We start from the raw sequence: 21303 nt of genomic DNA, 5'->3' as shown, positions 1-21303 counted from the left end.
TATTTATTTACTTGCATGGCTGGTCAGTTTTAATTTGCCTTTGAGACTTTCTTTTTATTCAGTGGTGCATTTGATGTTGCTTCCCTCTGCCTTGTTGGGCAGGAAGTTGAGCAACAAGACAATATTGCACCATCTCATCTAGAATTAAATAGAGCATTAGGGTGAAAATAATCTTCAGGCAAAATAACACAACAGATGCCAATATGCCAGTGGCATCGCAAACTCTTTCACTATACACACGAATTATTGAACTTTGTTGTTGAACGCAATTGAAACATTCACTCAAAATGAAGGCTTGTTCATTACTGGCATTGGCAAACTTAACAATTCACAAAGTAGTTTTTATGGCCTGAGCAGCAACCTACTTATAATTTTCTCGTTCAAGACATATAACATCTTTAAGTCTCCCTGGTTAGTTTTTGTTGAATATTTGATGGGTGAGAACATTGTCTAGTGTAGACTAAGCCCTACAGAACGAGTAGGCCCCAGTTATGGATTGTGTTAATTTCAGGTGGGCAATAGTGGGACTGAGCCTTTGGGCTGAAAAGGAGAATATGGTCAGTTTATGATAATTTGTGCGAGGGAATTTGTGCTACTGATTGTGTATTCACAGAACTGTGTTCCCCATTGGAGTATGTGTGTTTTCAGAGGTTGGATGTAACCAATGGGCCAGTTGATAGTCACTGTATTGTGCCGACTTACAACCACATGTGTAAGATTGTTGGTAGATATTAGTCACTGGAGAATCACACTAATCATGATTATGACCTTGAGGTGCTCTGGTTGAGGGGGTTGGGGCCAGAGTGGGTGGCGTTGCCAAAAAGTGGGTGTTCTAAACTAATTAGTCTTCAGAACAATTTTACAAAGTGATCTCGTGATTTGACTAAAGCGTATCATCATCCCTAGGGTCAAAAACTGATTATAATTTTATATTATTTGCATTCTCCGACAGGTGAAAATGTCTGCACTGTGGGTTATTTCTCTTGCAATCTGGAATGAGAGCAACAGGGGAAAAAAATCTTTTGTTTTTAACATGATGTGTGTCATATAAACCAATACCATGCAGTGTCACTCATTCTGAGCACTTCACTATGATTAGGTGCGTGGCTGTGTCCTCTTCAATTATCTGGGAAGCTTTCCATCCCTATACAAGCCTACTGTTCATTCTGTGGGGTGGCAGACTAATTATCATAATGGTTAATGCATCTTCTGAAGTAGCTTTTGTGGCCTAGGTTATTTTAAACATTGGGTACTTCAATGATTAGGATCTATATTTGAACAAAGTTTCAATTGGACAGAGTGGGAAACATTAAATTAGTGCATGCGTATTCTGTAATGTTGAGAGTTTATCAGTAACAGGAGATATTTATAATGGATATTCTTGTGGCAAAGGCATATTAGAATTCCTCTTTCTTCTTCTCAGTCAGTATTATTATAACACAATATAACTCTATTAGCATGAAGATTATAACATTGCTTCTGGTGTAAGCTCCTCTAGGATTGATACCCATGTAGATTTGGCCGAGATAGTCTGATTTCTCAGTGGGATGTTTAGAAGTTTCTGAAATTGCAACCAGATGCCATTAGTTACTTTTTTTAATAGAAGTCTATTTTCCCCACTTAATCATGTTAGGTCTCATTATCACTGAAGAGTGGATCCAATGAGCTACGGGGGCTATCATTAGTTTGAGCTGGAATCAACATCCTTCCTTGTTGCTCTGATACAATTAAAAGCTTAGTACTAACTTGAACCTGGTTACATATGTGCTTTGAATTCCATTATATGTGAATTAGATGGAACTGCTTAAACTATTTTCATGTGAGACCTTTGCAGTCCACAGAGAGAAATGATTTTAATCCCATTGGTCTGGTACTGTAATTCACATCACAATCTCAGAGATGAAAAGATTGAGTTCTAACTCAAAGACATCTACTTTGTCTGTATTTTGTGGAATATTTAGGTTACAATGAATGCTGTTGACTCAAAGAATGGAGGAGTTTCTGGACCTTATAATATCAGAGCTACACTGGAACCAGTAGAGAGATAGTCATCTACCGATGGGCCCAACTTCATACCCAATTGGGTAAATATGATAAGGCCTTTGCTAAGATATCCCATAGTAGAGACATGACTAAGGTCAAAACAGATGGGTCATGGGAAAAGTAAAACAATGGTTAGCGAGCTGGCCACAAAAGAGAAAACAGAGAATAAAGGGGTAGTTACTCAGTCTGGCAAAAGGTGGGAAGCGGTGTTTCCACAAGGATTGGTGCTAGGACAGTTGCTGTTTAAATTTACTTAAATGATTTGGACTAGGGAATTGGAAGTGCAATTTTAAAATTTGAAGATGATACCAAATTGTTGAGATGGGGAGGTATACTTAATACTGAAGAAGACTATGACAAAATACAAGGAGACATTAATAACCCAGTAGAATGGACATGTAATTTCAATATTGATAAATGTGAAGTGATACATTTTGAGAGGAAGAATAAGGAGGCCAGATACTCCTTAAAAAGTAAGTACCAGAATGGGGTCGAGGACAAAGGGATGCAGATATGCAGATCTCTAAGATTGCAACTCAAGTTAATTAGGTTAAGCAAATGAAACACGGAGGTTCATTTCTACAGGGATGGAATTGAACAGCAGAGAAATTATGTTAAACTTGAATGGAACAATGATTAGACCACAATTAAAGTACTGTGCACAGTTCTGGTTTCCATATCCTAAAAAGAATATAGAGACACTGGAGAAGATGCAAAGAAATTTACAAGGATGATGCCAGAACTAAGAGGTTATACCTAAGAGAAAAGATTGAATAAGTTGGGGCTCTCTTCTCTAGAAAAGAGGAGACTGAAGGGTGACCTGATAGAGGTTTTAAAGATTGTGAAAGAGTTTGGAGGGGTAAATGGAAAGACGATGTTTCCACTTGCGGGGAACCCAAAACTAGGGACCATAAATATAAAATACTCATTAATAAATGAATTAAGAGGAAACTTCTTTACCTACAGTGTGGTTGGAATATGGCTAAGGCGGATGGTATAGTTGCACTCAAGCAAAAGCCAGATTGGTTACATGAGGGGGGAATGGAATTGAATATCTAATTTTATTAAGCTCTGGTGAATGAAAAAAGAAACGCACAGAAAACATTTTTTTTAATGATCTCTCGTTGGCAATAACAAGGCAATGAAGACTCCTTGAAGTATTCAACATTTACACGGACTGTACTGAATTGCTTTGAGATTGATGGGATTTTAAGATGATGGCTGGAATCTTCCATTCTGAAGTCTGAGCTTGGTGGCGGGCACAGAAGCGGGAGTGTTTTCCGCTGTGGAGTGAGATGGCTGACCACGCACAATCTCGCGCTGTTCAGCTCAAAGAGGACAACGCAGTGGCAACTCACCATCAATCATGGAAGAAGTCAAACCTCATTGGGTGCACACTGCTTAAGTGCAGTGGTAAAAATGAAGGTTCTAATTTCTCACTGGTGGGGAACTTAATTTGGAAGGGGAACTTGATCTGGTGAGGTGGGCTTTTAATGAGCATGCATGACTTGCTAATATATATAAAAGGCCTTCCCGACGTTGTTTGTCAGGAATCTCGACCCAACTTTAACCCGCCTTTAAAGTCCCACGATCAAAATTACTAAAGTTCGTCCTGCAGTCAGGAAATTGATTTTTGGCCTCCTGCCAAATTAAGTTACCCCGCTTTCCAAGCTTCTCACTGCTGGTGGGACCGGAAGATTCTGCCCGATATATAACTATAACCTATGGTTGGATTACTGTTTGACACTGAGGGGCTATAATCAACTGTGGAAATGTGCAGAGACTGCACAATCTTAGACTGAAGTGAAAATTACTCTATAGTTACACAATCCTCAGAGGGTGGATCAGTCTCTCCAGGAGGGAATTTGGCAAAGTATGTTTTATTTGCTTTGCCTGAATGCATAGCTTCACAAAATTTTTTTTTTAAATTTACTTTCATTAATCCAGAAAGAAAAACCTCTTTTCTATCAAACACAGGAAAAATTTACATAAAATCCTAAAACATATGGAAACGTCAAACTGCTTTTCACCAACACAAAGGTAAAGTGAATGAAATATATTTTTTAAAAGTCTTAAAATTAAAACACTAATAGCTTTATTTCAATCTGGATACACCAGTACTGGTATATGAGTTGCATTTGTAAGTGAAATGAGTAAACATAGGCTGATTAGTGAATTTGAACTTTCACTATCAAACAAAGTGGTTATTCTTGTAATAAACCATAATAAAACAATCCAACAACAGTTTGCTTTAAAAAATTAAAAAGGTGAATATACCTTCAGCTTCTTATTTCGCAACTGAAAAAGAATGTTGACAAGTCACTAAAATAAAATGCATCTTATTCTGTTGCTAGGCTATCCTGCTTAACATGAATGGTTTACCGTCCAGACGTTCTGTAACACTCCAGTGTTGATGTGCAGCTCAAGTCACGTCATAGCAAAAGGATATAGTGCGATGAGCTTCTGCAGCAGCTCTGTGGATGACACGTTGAAGCGGTGCATGGTCAGTGTAACTTGCAGCAGGTAGCTGCTTCGACACAGGTTCCCATCTGCATCTGTCAGAAGGGGAAAGTTACACACTTTGGAATGCCAATTTGTTAATCTCTTTGTTCTCCCATTTTATTTATGCAAACATCCCTATTTGCATCCCTTGGAATGTAACCACAATTATTTTGTTAATGTGTTCAATGCTCAGAACAATGCTCAGAATAATTTCACACAGAAGCTGTTTGGAGAATGGATTCCACTGGCCAGGCTACGAAGTGTTGGAATCAGTCAACGGCAGTAGCACAAAACAGACTGATAATGAATTGACACCTTGTTTTACACCGTTTAGTGCTGTTGGGGTTGGCTAATTTCACAGCCAGAAATACAAACTGAAGTACAGATTACACGGGACTCTGAAAAAGGTGTCTTGTTTTGTCATAGCTGCGCAGAAAGCTTCTATTTATATGTAGCGTTGTGCTACATCTGTCTGGACCACCATTTTGTTTCTCATTCATGACTGACCAAAGCAATTGTAATGGTGAGGAATGTAACTCACGGCTCAGGAAAATCCAGTTCATAATTATCATAAAAATCAGCGGTGAACTCTGTTTTGGAATTTTATTCATTTGGGGACTTGACTTTGCATGTTTTAATATTTGCTTAACAATTGGCACAACACCACATCCTCAAACAATGCTCTGCTGCATTGCCATGGATTCAAGGATCCTGGAGATGGCACAGGAGTTGAATGTCTTGTCTACTTTGACCCATCTTGAATAGTTTCAACGTGTGGACTTTAACAATTCTTTTAGTAGTCATTTGGTAGGACAGCACTTGAGTATTGTTGAAAAAAGACATGCTATAAAAACTTTTCATTTTGTACTCAACAGGACAATTCACAAGAATACCAAATGTAAAGGAAACAACAATTTATACTTCATGAGAAGAGAGTGCTGATTAGTTGGCAAGTAGACTCTGATTGGTAGAGGCATTGTCATGGAGCATGCACCAGTTAACTGATGACTAACAGTTTATTGCCAAGCTTTGTTTAAATTCAAACCAGGTGGGTTTGATTGGTCAAGGCATTTCCCTGGGGCCATTCTCTGTTTCATTCCCCAGGGCAGTGCCCTGACTAACCTGTCTGGCTTGAATTTAAACAAAGCGTGGCAGTTAACTGTCAGTCATCAGTCTCTTTTTTCAGCAGTATTTATAAAAGTTCCAATTTATTTATTACAATTGAAGGGACTAAATGAAGGCGAGTTAGAGAAGGCCCATGCATAGTATAAGGACCAGCAAGGACTTGTTGGGCCAAATGGCCTGCTTCTGTGCTGGGTTACAGATGACTCAGGGAGTCTGAGTTGCTGTGGCAACATGCACTTTTTATACGCATATTGTAATCTGGAACTATGGATAGTGATGACTCCAACGCTCTTTCCATCATCTCTCTTGCTCTTACTGCCTACCATTGGTGCATGTTGGATGGATTAGCAGGTTGATAATCAACCTGTTTAGAGCCATAGAGTTATATAGCACGGAAAGAGGCCCTTCAGCCCATCATGTCCGCGCCGGTGATCAAGCCCCTATGTACTCTAATCCCATTTTCCAGCACTTGGCCCGTAGCCCTGTATGCTATGGCGTTTCAAGTGTTTATCTAAATACTTCTTAAATGTTGCGTGGGTTCCTGCCTCTACCACCCCCTCAGGCAGTGTGTTCCAGATTCCAACCACCCTCTGGGTGAAAACATTTTTTCCTCAAATCCCCCCTAAACCTTCTGCCCCTTACCTTAAATCTATGTCTCTGGTTATTGACCCTTCCACTAAGGGGAAAAGTTTCTTCCTATCGACCCTATCTATGCCCCTCATAATTTTGTATATCTCCATCAGGTCCCCCTCAGCCTTCTCAGCTCTGAGGAAAGCAACCCCAGCCTATCTAGTCTCTCTTCATAGCTGAAACTCTCCAGCCCAGGCAACATCCTGGTGAATCTCCCCTGCAGCCTCTCCAGTACAATCACATCCTTCCTATAGTGTGGTGACCAGAACTTCACACAATACTCCAGATGTGGCCGAATTAACATTTTATACAGCTCCATCATAAACTCACTGCTCTTGTTTTCAATGCCTCGGCTACTAAAGGCAAGTATCCCATATGACTTCTTAACCACCTTATCTATCTGTCCTTTAAGAAACTATGGACATGCACACCAAGGTCCCTCTGATCCTCTGTACTTCCTAGGGTCCTACCATTCATCGTGTACTCCCTTGCCTTGTTAGTCCTCCCAAAATGCATCACCTCACACTTCTCAGGATTAAATTCCATTTGCCACTGTTCTGCACATCTCACCAGGCCATCTATATCATCCTGCAGTCTAAGGCTTTCCTCCTCACTATTTACCACACCACCAATTTTCATGTCATCTGCAAACTTACTGATCATACCTCCTGCATTCATGTCTAGATCATTAATGTACACTACAAACAGCAAGGAACCCAGCACTGAACCCTACGGTACGCCACTGGACACAAGCTTCAATTCACAAAAACAACATTTGGCCATCACCCTCTGCCTCCTGCCACTAAGCCAATTTTGGATCCAATTTGCCAAAGTGTCCTGGATCCCATGGACTCTTACCTTCTTGACCAGTCTCCCATGCGAGACTTGTCAAAAGCCTTACTGAAGTCCATGTAGACTACATCAACTACACTACCCACATCTACACATCTCATCACCTCCTCAAAAAATTCAAATTTGTTAGACATGCTCTCCCCTGATCTCCTTTTCTATAGTGAATGTTTCGCCATGTTATGAACTCAACTTCCTTGGCCACCAAGTCCTGGGGGGGAACCTGAAACCGAAACTTCTGGCTCAGAGGCAGGGGCACTATCCACTGCTCCACAAGATCTCATTCTTGTGTTGCAAATGCTGTGTAATATTGCCTATATTGTCTCTCACCAATAGAGATAAAAGTCCTATTTCTACAGCCCTTTCCCCATGTGCATGCTTCAATTATTGGTATAAAAACCATTTTGGAAGACAAATGCCAATGACTCTGTGTTAATGGACTTCCCAGTGTAATTTTGAGGCATATGGGCCACGCCTAACTTGGGCTTCATCTCTGGTGACACCATCCGAAAACACAGTATCAATTTCCACATGTACACTGACCAGACCCAGCTCAACCTCACTATCACCTCTCTCAGCCCCTCAACAGTCTGTAAGTTATCAGATTGCTTGTCTGACATGCAGTACTGCGTGAGCAGATATTTCAGGGTGAGCAGAAATGAATATTGGGAAGAGTGGAGCCATTCTCTCAGTCCTGCCGCAAACTCTGTTCACTAACCACCAACTCCATCCCTCTCCCTGGCAGCTACCTGAAGCTGAACCTGACTGTTCAGCCCATGATGGCTTTCTGACCACAGATCCACTCCTGATCACTAAGATTGCCGATATCCACCTCATAACATCGCCTGACTCAGCTCATCTGCTGCTGAAACCATCATCCATGCCTTTGTGATCTCTAAACCTGACTTTTACAGGGTCAATGGACAAATGTGGACTAATTATGGAAAGCCAGCATGAATTTGTTAAGGGCAAACTGTGTTTAACTAATTTGATTGAGATTTTTGACGAGGTAACAGAGAGGGTTAATGAGGGTAATCCAATTGTTGTGGTATACATGGACTTCCAAAAGTCATTTGATAGAGTGCCACTTAACAGGCTTGTCAGCAAAGTTGAAGCCCATGGAATAAAGGGGAGAATGACAGCATGGATTTGAAGTTGGATGAGTGACAAGAAGCGGAGAGTAGTGGTGAATGGCTGTTTTTCAGACTGGAGGACGGTGGGGCTCCCCAGGTGTCATTATTAGGACCAGTGCTTTTCTTGATCTATGTTAACGACCTAGATTTGGTTGTGCAGAGCAAAATTTTAAAATATGCAGATGACAGAAAATTTGGAAGTATCTTGAAGTATAGTGATAGACTTGAAGAGGTCATATACAGGCTGGTGGAATGGGCAGACTTGTGGCAGATGGGATTTAATGCTGAGAAGTATGAGTGACACACTTTGTCAGAAGGAATGAGGAAAGACAATATAAAATACAGCTCACAATTCCAAAAGAGGTCCAGGAGCAGTGGAACTTGGGGGTACATGAGTAGAAATCATTGAAGGTGGCAGGGCAGGTTGAGAAACTGGTTAAGAAGGCAGACAGGATAAATAGAGGTGCAAAAGGAAGTTATGATGACCTTTACAAACATTGGTTTTGCCACAGCTGGAGTATTGTGTCCAACTCTGGGGACCACACTTTAGGAAAGATGTGTGGGCATTGGAGAGGGTCCAGGGAAGGTTTCCGAAAATGGTATCCGGATGAGAGACGTCAATGATATGAACAGATTGATGCATATGGGACTGTTCTCCTTAGAGAAGAGAAGGTCGAGAGGGCATTGGCAGAAGAGTCGAGAACTGGAGGACACCGATTTATGCTATAATCTTTGATTGGGAGTGGAGAGTGTATCAAGCTAGGAAATTGGAGTGCATACCTGACTTTAGCGATCATTGAGTAAGTCATCTATTTTGAGGAGCTTTGAGAGCTATTTAACTTGGGAGCAAGAACAGTTGTGAATTGGCTCCATCATGTTCCTATTACATGCAAGTCCCACATTAACAGGATTTTGATACTGTACACTTAACAAAACATGCACCAAACATTACTTCATGAAGTTATGCCTTTTTAGCATTGTGACAACAAAGTACTTTTTTAAAATGCAAAAATAAATTAATTGGATCAGAATGAAAATATTAATGGATTGATTGGCACACTCTGGATTTGCGGTAATTAATTGACAATCGAACTCAGCATACAAAGATGTTGCAAAACTTCCATAATAACGACTTCTTATACTGTCGCGTATGAAATAAAATAGCAGGAATGTGTTATAGAGGGTGCAACAAAAATAAACTATGACTTGTAGAATTCAGTCTTTTTTTTAATGCTATCTGAACTTTAAAGTATTCACAGCCTTGAAAATGGTTGCTGTGTTGATTTTATTCTATATGAAGGTATGAATAAAACTTTGTGTTTTTTGTCAAGTTTGTGCTGGCTGGGATTTTGGTTGCACGGCTTAATGGAGAGTGAGAGTCAGTGGAAGCCTGAGTATCACAGCGTGGGAGTGAATTGGTTGTCACCGTTGCATAAGTGATGCCACGTGACTCATGTTAGGGCACTGGATTTCTATTTTTGCAGTGAGACTGTAGAGTGCAGTACCTTGGATTTTATTAAAGTTAGCAGGCTTTTTTTGTTTTGTTTTTAACATCCCTGTGCCCAAGTATGAAGAACAGAATATTTTTGCAATCCTCTGTTCTAAGTACTGGGCTTCACTCTATAATTCAGTGTTCAAGAACAGTTAAATAACAATAAAAGTCATCAGGTTTCTCTAACATCTTCAGACCTATCCAAAAGCAATAGGAAAAAATCCTTTGTAATGTAAGTGCATGATTATTATAATCCTACTTGTCATGCTTCTGCTTTTAAAGATCAGCAATTTTGTTAATGCAAGCTGCCTGCACTTTATTGTAGTTAATGGACAGCATTGTCTTGCTTCACCCTCGATAGGCATTATGTCCTGCATCTGTGTTCATGCTGCTTAAAAAATATTCCTATCTGATATTTGAACCCCTCCTTGCATCATCACTTGGAATCTACAGCACAGAAACAGACCATTCAGCCCAGCCTATCTATGCTGGTGCTTTTACTTTACACAAGCATTCCCCCCCCACTCTAATTTACCTCTTCCCACCATGCCACCCCCAGTATCCCTCTATTCCTGTCTCTGCAGTGTACACACCAAGCCTACCTTTAAATGCATGAATTCTACCTGCTTCAATTACTCCGTTTGTCACCGAGTTCCACATTCCCACAACATTCTTCTTTAATGTGTAAAGAAATTCTTCCTCAAATCTTTATTTGATCTATTGCTGACCCCCTTAGTTTTTGGCTCACTAACAAGTGGAAACAGTTTCTCCACAACTACCCTGTTGAATGTCTTCATCATTTTAAAGACCTTTATCATGTTTTTTTCCGTTCTTTCTTTGCTAAGGAAAAAGTCTCAGCCAGCTTATTCTATCCTGTTTGTTGCAGGTTTTTAGGCTAACCTGCATGAGCAACCAACTAGAGATAAAGTGGAACAGATTGCATTTGCAATCTGGTCAATATATCTGCCTCTTGAGCCCACCTGTTGAAGACACATTGTCTGCCTGGTGGTGGTTGTTTGGCATCCAGAGCAATAGAGAGGGCCTTCAGAATTATTATGCGCAAAAGCTTTGTTTCCAATTCTAAAAATATTATGAGGCAGCTTCCATCTGGTGCCCTGCTTCCCTCAGCTCAGGATCACTGGGCCACCTTGACAGGCGGAGCAGTCAAGCTTCCTGATCATGACCCAATCTATGGGTAGCGAGTCTTTGGTGAAAGCTGTCAAGAATTGAATACATGCTGCATGGTGCAAAATGTCTGTTTCCTCTAGGATATCTACAACAAAAAGACCAAAGTGAAGCAAAAATATGAAAGGGATGCTGCTGCTTTCCTGTGTTTTATATATTTCAGCAGGGTCACCCAAATTTTCTGTCTTCATTGGCTACTTAGTTGAGTGCCAAAAAGCCTCACGGGTCACTTAAAGTTTAAATGAAAGATCCCATTTATGTGCACATCTCATGAGCTGCCAGTGGTAACAGATTTCACTCATCACACTTAGAATGTATCGACCAATGAAAACAGTACAGAATATAGGTATTTCTAAACCTCATGCCTGCAAATTCAAACAGATGCAAGCAGTGGAGCAAGAAATACAAATAAAAGTATTGGGCTGTATATAGTCTGTGGGCCATAGTTTAGACACAGTAGTCTCTCGTCCTCTGGATGGTAAATCTGCTTTAAATCAATAAAAACAATGCTTTGCAATTTGTTGGCACAGTTGAAAATATTCATGTGTGAAACACTGCGTTAAATAGACACTGTGGCACAAAGCTGCAAGATGCTGGTTAGTATCTCGAGGTTTCTGTGTGGGAAGCTCCTTCTCTATCTCAGGTTACCGAAGGGGTGGTGAGAAGAAGAGCTGGATTTTCACCATGGTAAGTAGGGAAAATTGGCAAATAGTCCTTACGGATTCCACTGATGTATCTCCTGATGACCAAACTGAGTCTGGCATCTGCAGAAAGTTGGAGAGGTGTCACTTATGTGCCCTCTCGAAAATGAAATGCAATGCGGTGTAGGGGCTGAAAGGAGGGCAGATTAAGGGACAAATCACACTTTTTTTATAATGCTAATTGCAAAATACCATCTGTTTGATATTTTTAACTACATTTTAATTGATAAAGTTACTGTATATAATCTACTTTTAACCAATTAACCAACAGTTGGTTGTTCATTCCACATAAAGAGAATGCTGACGTGTATGGGGAATAAGCAGAATTTTAAAGGCTTTGGGGCTAAATTTGACAGCACTCAAAAATGGGTACTGGGAATGCAATGCATGATTAATCTGCATCTGTTGCATCCTTTGTAGGCAGCACATAAACATCATGCTGCCTATTAATTAACATGGTTGCAGCATGCAGCCAGCACTAATTGTGCTGGAGCACGCGGTGTCTGCTGGCACCATCGAGGCCTTCCATGCCCAGTGGGCACCGCGGGGACTGGGGTGGTTTGTTGACCCCTTTAATCACATTTTGGTTTAATGTTTGTAAGGTTCCTTTAAAGTTTTTCCTTGATTTTACAGCTGACCTGACTTAGGGGCTGTGCTTGATTTACCCCTTATTTTGTTAATTTAGTTAATTGTTTTAACTCTAAAAGAGACTAACTGTGCTGGTGAGTGGCTGCATACCTCAGCAGGGGGTGTAAAACCATGAGAGATGAGCACTCGTTAAAGCTCACTTGCATCACTTCAAGCCAACACCTCCCAAAGGGGAGGAGCATCATGGCTGAAGCAGGTGTTGGAGGTCATTCTGCAATTGATACTAACCGGGAAAATACAGCGGAATGGCACAACGTGGGAGAGAGAGTAGGCTCCAAGATTTTTCAAAGCTGCACAGGCGCCTTGGTTGAGGAGCTTCAGAGGAGGAGAGATGTGTTGTATACACAGTGGCCAGGAGCTCCTCCAGTTACATTCTCAGAAGGGAGATATCTGTGGCAGCCAATGTCAGGAGTCAAGCCTGAGGATCTGGGATGCAGTGTTGCAAAATGTTGAATGACCTCACGCATATGTGGTCAAAGTCAGTGAATGCATCTTCACATGTCATATCCCATCAACTGCACCACCAGCCTCAGGCACTGCTCAGTTCACCACACCCTCATTACTCATCTAAGAACATTCTCGATCAATCAGATCATATACCTTACATTCATTGCTAAACCTTGCCCTCACAAGCCTAGCACTGCCTCAAGCCTCAATCTCAAAACTCCCAGATTACACACACTGCCAGCTTTTCAAGCATGACAGCCACATCTCCCAAACAGATTGCACCACACTCACTGACAAACTTCCCTCTCTCTTGCAGGAGACAGCAGGTGCTAACTAGCAAGGAACACATGTGGCTGAATTTCCTAACCCCTATGGAGGAGACAGTGCTGGCCATTATCAGAATGGTCACTGCTGAGGCCATGGCCAGCGGCAGGGATGAATTCGTTGAAGACGATGGTATCCTCATACTTTATCCTCCTTCTCACATCCCACTCCTCCATCATCCCAGAAGAACAATGCCCTCTGCACAGGGCAATAAATGTTGACCTAGCCAGCAATGGCCACACCCCATGTAAGAATAACAATAAAAATCTTTTCTGATCTATACTTCTCAAACCCTCTCCTCTCACCACAACCCGATCTTGTGCCTTTCTCCTTTCAAATACCCATGCAACCAGGTCAGGCAGTAGTTGAATAGCAGGAAGGCAGTGAAGATAAAGAAGTACCATCACTTGCTCTCACAGTCACCATCAGCATCACCATTCAGATACTGATACTGCGCATATTTAGAGGATAGCTTCGAAATGCTATCCACATGTAGTGAGACACCAGTGGCCTGCAGGCATGGAAGGGGGCAAGGATAGTACAGATTGCTGGAGGTGGCCCACAGGTTCTGCTGCAGAGGGTTCAGATGACAACATTAAGAAGAAAGGTTATGGGCATGCACAATGACATGCTTAATGTATTGGCAGGGCTACCAGAAAGCCTGAGTAAAATGTCAAGAAGCATGGAGGAGCCTGGCACCAACTTGGCACAGAGCTTTGTATAGAACCTGGAGCCCATCATCTCCAGCATGGAAATGGTGGCCAGCTCCATTAGCACACTTTTGGGCCCAAACATGGTTCAGCATCCGATGGCTAAAATGTCTCAGCTTCCCTTGCAACTCAAGCAGAAGCCCCTTAACATCATCCACCTAATATCATTGGAAACTCAGACTTCTGTCATGCAACGTCAGCTCATTCTCATCTAATCTCAGACTCTTCTCTTGCTAGTTCAAATTGCTGCCATCAAGACTGCAGATACTATAGTTCAAAGGGACTTTAGTCAGCAATCTGCTTTGCAAAAAATTATTCGAATTGCTGAGGCATCAGCCAGGGGAGGTGACAATGACTCTTTGGTGCAGAAACTGTGGGTGACAACATTTGTCCTCCGACCATGCCACCCCTCCTTGCTGTTGCCTGTCATTTAGACTGCTGCTGTCAATGATGCTGCTAGTCCCCAGTCAGACCTTCCAGGCACAAAGGTGTTCAAGGTCATCCTCCAAGGTCATCTGCAGTCTCCCCGACAAACATCATCAACCTTCCACCAGCCAAACTGCAGCCACTGTAGGAGCATTAGCACACAAATGACAGACACTAAGGGGATGCACAATGCTGACTAGTTAATTTTTGTATGCAACGTGCTTTGATTTATAAATTTGATTTGAAATGGTTAATTTGTGTTGGCTTTTATTTTTGCATTGTGACCTCACAGATGCGGTGATGATCAGCGACAGACCGAAGGTAAGGTGTGGAGCTGTTGACGAATAGGGAATTGGAATGCGTTTACTGGTGTCAGTTGTTCACGGACAGCCCCACTGAGTTAGCTTTCTCCTGCCGTCCACTTCCTCCTTCTCCTCCATCTGCTCCTCAGCTATTTGATGTATAGATGGTGGCAGGGGCTGTGTCCTGCTGAGATTTTGCAGTATACAACTACCATCATGAATCTTAACACCTACTCTGCTCAGTACTGCAGGGCTCATTCAGAGTTATCCAGGCACTGGAAATGGTTTTCAGCATGCCAGTGGTTTGCTCTATCACACTTCATGAGGCAGTACGGCTTTCACTGAATGCATGCTCCCACATGTGTGTGGATTGTGCACCGCAGTCATCAGCCCCCACATGCTTGACTGATAATCCTTGTTGTCCAGCAGGAGAATTGTTTGCTGAACACCCTGGATGACATGGCCTCCTGGTGAGAATTCTTCTCCTCCTCCTTCCTCCTCCAGGAGCTTATCCTGCTCTTTTGACCTCTGCTCATTCTTCCTGTCATGCTGTATTCCAAGGGGAATGCTTCCTACTGCAGGTGTCTTGGAACAACTGGTTTGTGCAGAATTCTTGAAGTTAGGACCAAGTCCTTCAGCATGTGCCACATCACTCCCTGTGAACTTTAGCAACATTAACAACTCTGGAACGCATCAAACACTTGTACAATTGTTACAACAGCCAAAATAAATCAACCAGCAACTAACCTGAAAATGGTTGATGATCTATTTAAATAGCACTGGTATGGGTGGTGGGGGTGGGGGGAGGTGAGCAGGGGTCCTTCCTATGGCTAAACGCATATTCAGCAGTGTGTGATTAAGACAGGGCATTACCTGGAGCATTGAGCTCCAAAATAGCAGCCCTGGCATCAAATCAGCATTAGGTACTGAATGGTGTCATGACCTGTCTTCTCTGCATTCTTCCATTAGAATGCTGACTGCAGGTGTGCTAATGCTCTCACCAAAATGGTGTCTGGTATGACTTGCACCAGAAGTCAGCGGGCACACCACAGCCGCCATTTTGAACTCTAAGGCCACTTTCGCCACCATAGCAATCAGGGAAAACAGCTGTGAAAAAGAATTGCTTTTAGAAAAGTTGGCAACTGATGTGATGGTGATAATGTCTGATTGTAAGAATGTATACTTTGGTCCTTGCAGTGGCTGAGAATCATCTATATTTGGAATAATGTTTTCATCATCAGCTTTACTAGCTGATTTCTTACATCCTGTGAGTCTAATATCAGTAAGAAAGCTCTCCTGCCCAGTTAGTTGTCCTCATGTTCAATTAATCTGAATATATATTTTAATTTTTTATGTTATTGCTAGTGAGTGGATCACTTAACATTTTTGGCACCCAGTCTCAGCACCAAGTTAACATAGTCCTGATATTCAATAAAGGAATGACAACAATAGGACCGTGAATAAGATGCTACTATTACTGAGTGCAATTATTGTGCATGGCAGACTCTGCTTCAGGTTAGATTCTCTCTCCACTTCTTAAGATACTGACCCTTGCTGAGCTGCAGCTTCCCATTATTAATTTGTACCTTTTGATACTGAGTATGAGCAAGTTATTTGAGTTCAGGGAGCATTACATGCTTGCACACGCCCCCTCGCCACCACCGTTCCCCTGACTGAGATCAGTCAATCTGGCACTGGCCACAGAATCAATTCTGGGGCTTCCTGGTCTTTACAGCTACTAGGAGGGCTAGGTAGCCTTCCCAGAATTCAGGTAATGGTTGGTTAAGGAGAGTTGAATGCAATATTGGAAAAGTTAAGAGATTTTCTTTTGGACAGAGGTAAGTGAGGGAGTGAATTTAGAAACATTAACTGGAAATACATTTTCCATGAAGTGCATTAGTAAAAAATAATGCTCTTCCAGGTCACAAAAGCTGGTGGCAAATGCAGAGAAGTAAAATGATAAATATCCTCTTTCTCTTTATATGCTTGATGGTAAACTGTCCCATGTGATGACCTCTAATGCTATTTATTGTCTTGTACTGCTGTGGGCGATGTAAAAAAAAAGTTGCTATTATGAAAAGACTGGAATGTTCCATTAGTGGCACAAGCACTCCAAATGGTCCACTTTTTAATAAAACTGTGCCTATTCAAAACCACTTGGCTAATTCTAATGAATAGCAAAGCTCACATTTTGGTGCAAGGAGTGAAAATGCAAATTTAGTTTATTTCCCTCTTGAAATTTCGATTTCATTTTTTTGTTGTTCTGAATAACATTCTCTGTAGTGGTGTAGGCCACAGCATGTTACTTGAATGGCTGCTTTTTATTACCATGGCAACCTTTACCAATTGCTATTTTGCTTCCCCTCCCATCATTTGGATGAAACTTCCAGCTGGCTCCTGTCCTAAATATTGGAGTGACACTTTCATTCCAGCAAGAGCCATAAGAAGTCTCCCCAACCTTTCCAAGTTCATAGAAACTGTACCTTGGTGTAATGCAACCAAGCTGCTGCTGAAAATTCAAAAGAACACCAATTTTGTAAAGCACTTTACATCTTCGAGTATTGTAGTCGCACAAAAAAGCAAGCTGCTATGGCAACGAGAACTATTGTCAATGTGCCACTTAGGATGCATTTTGTTCAGGATTAAATCTGAAAGTGTATGCTAGTTTACATTTATAGACCATAGAATATGAGGGTAGTTATCTCATCAGTGGTACTGACAATCAATGTGCAGATAAAATTGTTTTCGAACACCATTTAGGAACACATCAGTGCTATCAGTATAATGACTGGACAGTGAATGTTTTTCAGGTACCGAGACATAAGTCATGCATTTTATAATGGGAATTCCCATGTGACTGTCAGATAGCATTTAAAAAATACAAGCATATTACAGATAATTTTTAAGCCTTAGTTAGATAACATTGGTTTGAACAGTGCCTGATTGTCACCATTTTTTTCTACATCATTTCACGTCAAATCCAAATGTACTCCAAACTTAATTCTTAGCATTATAGAAGCTGTTTTGCAAACAATAGGTTTAAGTTTGTAATCTTTTTTTACCCATTTCTATTTTCATTCCTCCCCTCTTCATCTTCTGAAGGTGCTGAGATCATAGGGGTATGCTTCCCTGGGTAGCAATAGCACCTTGCCCAAATGACTAGTCTTCACATGCAAGCCTGGACAGTAAGTACTGCTTGGCTATTCAGCTACTGGGAATCACACCCAACTTTGATCTTTTTGGGAAAGGTAAACATTCCATCTTTCTAAAAGATTGGAATTGTACAGAATATGATTTTGAGTGTACTGATTAACACACATGTAAACTTTCTCCATGAGATATTTTAATTAACTCAGCCTATTTAAAATAAATAACTTTGCAAAAATACTGCACATAGGAATGTTTCAATTATGAACTAAAAGGACCACTCAACGGCATTTAAACCCTTTAGGTTCTGGATGTTCTCTTGAATTCTTGACTATTTTTGTTGCTTGTTCAGTGTTATTCACACAAGAAATATTTATTATTTGCAGTTGCAATAGTTGTTTCCTTTCCCCCTAGCAATACCTTTAAAAAAAAGTTCAAACCATTTAGAAATAGGACCGACATTGCTAATATTGGGAAACTTTGATACAGCAAGGCTGGACTAATTTGTGGTATTTGTATTTCAGATCCTTGTAGGATCTAGAAAATGATAGTATTTGGCTGAAAATTTGACATCGAATTATTTGATAAAATGCTATCCTAGGAAAGGACTTTGCCATAAAGGTAAATGTTTTGGGGGGAAATATTTGTTAATCCTCATGTTATCAACTTTTCTCTTTAATCAGAGAAACAGTGCATGCCTATAAAATATCTTATGAAGTTACTGTATAATATTGTTACATAGCAATTTCAGAGGGTAGCTTTTGCACATTGGGTTGGTGCCACATGTAGGTACAGGTTAAGAGCCACAAATGTCAAGGAAGTTTGATAGGGTCCCTTGATTTGGCCAAGTCAGAGGAGGAGCAAGAACTTGCCTGAATATGGAGAGAGCCTTGCAGCATTGGATAGTGCCCTTTGTGGTGTTTTAAAAACCTCTATTAGCTAATGGTGGTGTTCAGATTTGGCAGCGGCAGAATGCAAGTAAGTATTTGTTGGATGCGGCGAGATATCTGTGTTGCATAGGCTCCCAGGAAAGGATGCTAATTCATGAATCTCAGGCAAAGTCACAAGTCATTCCAACTGGCATATGTCACAAATGCGTCTCACTCCATTTGTTATCCATTTTACCACAGCGGTAGGCTGAGATTGTTTTGCAGCTAGCAGACAGGTGTATGAGCTTACAAGTTGCCAGGGAGCTTGTTTTCTAATAGGCCAAATAAGGTGTGTCTGTAGCAATTAAAAAATTAGTCATATTCTCTTGACTGCTATCTGGATGACCGAATGTAGTATATGTTTAACAGTGAACTTTTTTGACCGTAGTTACATCTCCCAGGGAGGAGTGGAGTATTTGTGGAATTTGGTATGATCTTGAGTTGGCCTGATTTTAAAACCTGGTGGTGGCCGAGGTGGAGAAACTATCGGCCCTCCGTAGTAGAGTGAGGCTCTGGAGTTTAACTCGTCTGGATGGGCCCCATTGTGTCCCACCCGAGCCCAGTGGGAAGTGCTAGCTTTTGGCCACAGGAGGTCAGCACTGGGAACCTGAAGGAATGGTTCCTGCTAGTCAGATATCTTCTTAAGAGGGGCGAGAGGGAAACATGGGTCAGCGTAGGCCCAAAGTTTCCCCATGGAGTCCACAGGAATGTTTATGTTCCTACTGGCGCAAAAGGAAAGTAGAAAATTGAAAAGTGACTTAATTTCCTGGGCCTCTTCTGGGCCTGGATCCATTTGCTGAATATGTTTTATAGCTTCTGGCACTGAACGAGACTACTGTGATTTGTAGTTAAAATTGTGTCATGGTCCTAATTGCAACATAGGACCCCAATGTTAATACGTCCATGTGGTCTCCGCCTGGCTGTGGCAGATGCCTCTCATTCCAATCAGACAGAAAGGGTCAAATTCAAGGTTCTAGTATCAGTGACTGATACACATCACAGTCTCACTCACACGGTGTCACACACAACTGTTTGTTCATATTCTTCCACAATGCTAATAATTAGAAATACATAATAAAGGAAAGCTCAAAGATGGTTCGATTTGTTCTATTGAGGGGAAGTATAGTATTACCCCCAAAAAAGTCAAAAGTGACAGCAGCATGAGTGTCAACAATAAATATTCTTTAGCCAATTGTGGCATTGCAACCTAAATTGTTGTCAGCCTGTCCTTCAAAATTATTGCCAAAGAGCCTTTAAAGTGTGCTAAGTGAGCTGCAGAATTAATTGTGCACAAAATATGGTGTCCTGGGGAAAGCACAGCGATAGCTAAACATGGGGAAAGGGATATGTAGAAATTAGGTTTGGTTTCTACATGAAAATATTTGGCTGAACAAACAGAAATAACACAAACTGAGTTTAGGAATCTTTTCCTATGTTTTTTGTGGTTGTTTAATGTGCTTTCATTACATGTGATTGCATTTTAGCTGCATCAAAAGACATTTGTTTAAATTTCTGTACATATTTTAACAATTAAGTGTACCTTAATGATTCTGAGTCTGTGCTCTGTAACTGGGACTAACCACATGTTCTGTCAAATCAACCACTAAAATGTAGATGGAGTGAATAGCTGCTGTTTGTGGCTAGAACAGCTTACCCATGAAAGTTACTTATGTAGAAAACAGAATGTGCTTTTGAACTAAAGTGAGACTCCAGCTTTAGTATTAAAGATCTGAAGGGTTGTGCATTAAATTATATGGTTTACTCTTGTGTTTGAAACAAAGATAGTCTTGGCATTCTAATGGCCAAAATGTATGCCATCATCAACTTGGTTGTTAAAGTTCAGAGTGTGCGTGATGTAGATCTCTTCTGTCAAACATTATTGATCCTTCCTCTCAAAGAGCTAGATATTTCAAAGCAATGTACACTACTCTGAAGCCTCATTTGGAGATGTGACATTTCGGCTCTGCATGTGTTAGACCAGGTAGTGCATTATCCCCACAAATAAGTAGCAATTGGAGCTTGTGTATGTCTCAACTTCCAAAGGCAGCTTGACCCCAGGACTTCTGAGGGTAGCTCTGATGTGTAGAAGCACAGCAGGGAAGCTTTCCTCTTAAAACCTATCATGTATTTATCAGTCAATCATTTTGTTTCTCCTTAACCCTTTGCTCTTATCAAATAAAGCTCTTCAAAGTATAATCCCCTGATAATTCAAGTGACAGAGTAGGTTCAGTTTAAATCCTAGGTTTCACTTCTTTTCAAACTGTCTTACTTTCACCGACTTTTGGACGACAACAACTGAAATTTGTATTTATGTAGCATCTTTAACAAAATGAAATGCCCCATTTCTGTGCTGTAGACCTCTATGACTCTAAGGTGCTTCACAGGAGCATTATAAAACAAAGTATGACGTCAGGTTGTAAGACAGTACACTACGTGGTAACAGAAAATTTGGAAGCGGTTGGAAGCAGGGCAGGCCAAGAATTAGTTCTATGTTGAACATGTTACATAGGCATTCCATCACTTGGCCAACTGCAGAGCAGCACATGAACATGGAAGAGCACTTTGCTCAAAATTTCCTCTCCTAACTATAGGACAATAAGATTAGCACGGGGGCAGAAGAGGAAAGCCTAAAAGGGTGGAAAATGGGGAAAGTCTTGCATTTTGATACTTCTTAGTGAAAAGTCTCCCAAGAAAAGGTTAACGCACAAAA

General features: G+C 41.1%; 1 protein-coding gene across 1 annotated transcript in view; it reads right to left on the bottom strand.

Annotated features, from left to right (window-relative positions):
• Positions 1-21303, bottom strand: part of LOC144693388 (RAS guanyl-releasing protein 1-like) — an 89558-nt gene that overhangs the window by 44780 nt on the left and 23475 nt on the right. Inside the window, exon 3 of the mRNA XM_078563252.1 lies at positions 4493-4598. Coding sequence (XP_078419378.1) covers positions 4493-4598 — 106 coding nt within the window. The remainder of the gene's footprint in view (positions 1-4492; positions 4599-21303) is intronic.

This window comes from Cetorhinus maximus, chromosome 18 (genome assembly GCF_964194155.1).
Source record: "Cetorhinus maximus chromosome 18, sCetMax3.hap1.1, whole genome shotgun sequence".
Taxonomy (NCBI): Eukaryota; Metazoa; Chordata; class Chondrichthyes; order Lamniformes; family Cetorhinidae; genus Cetorhinus; species Cetorhinus maximus.
Note: the sequence above shows the minus strand (reverse complement) of the source record. Positions and strands in the feature narration are given on the sequence as shown.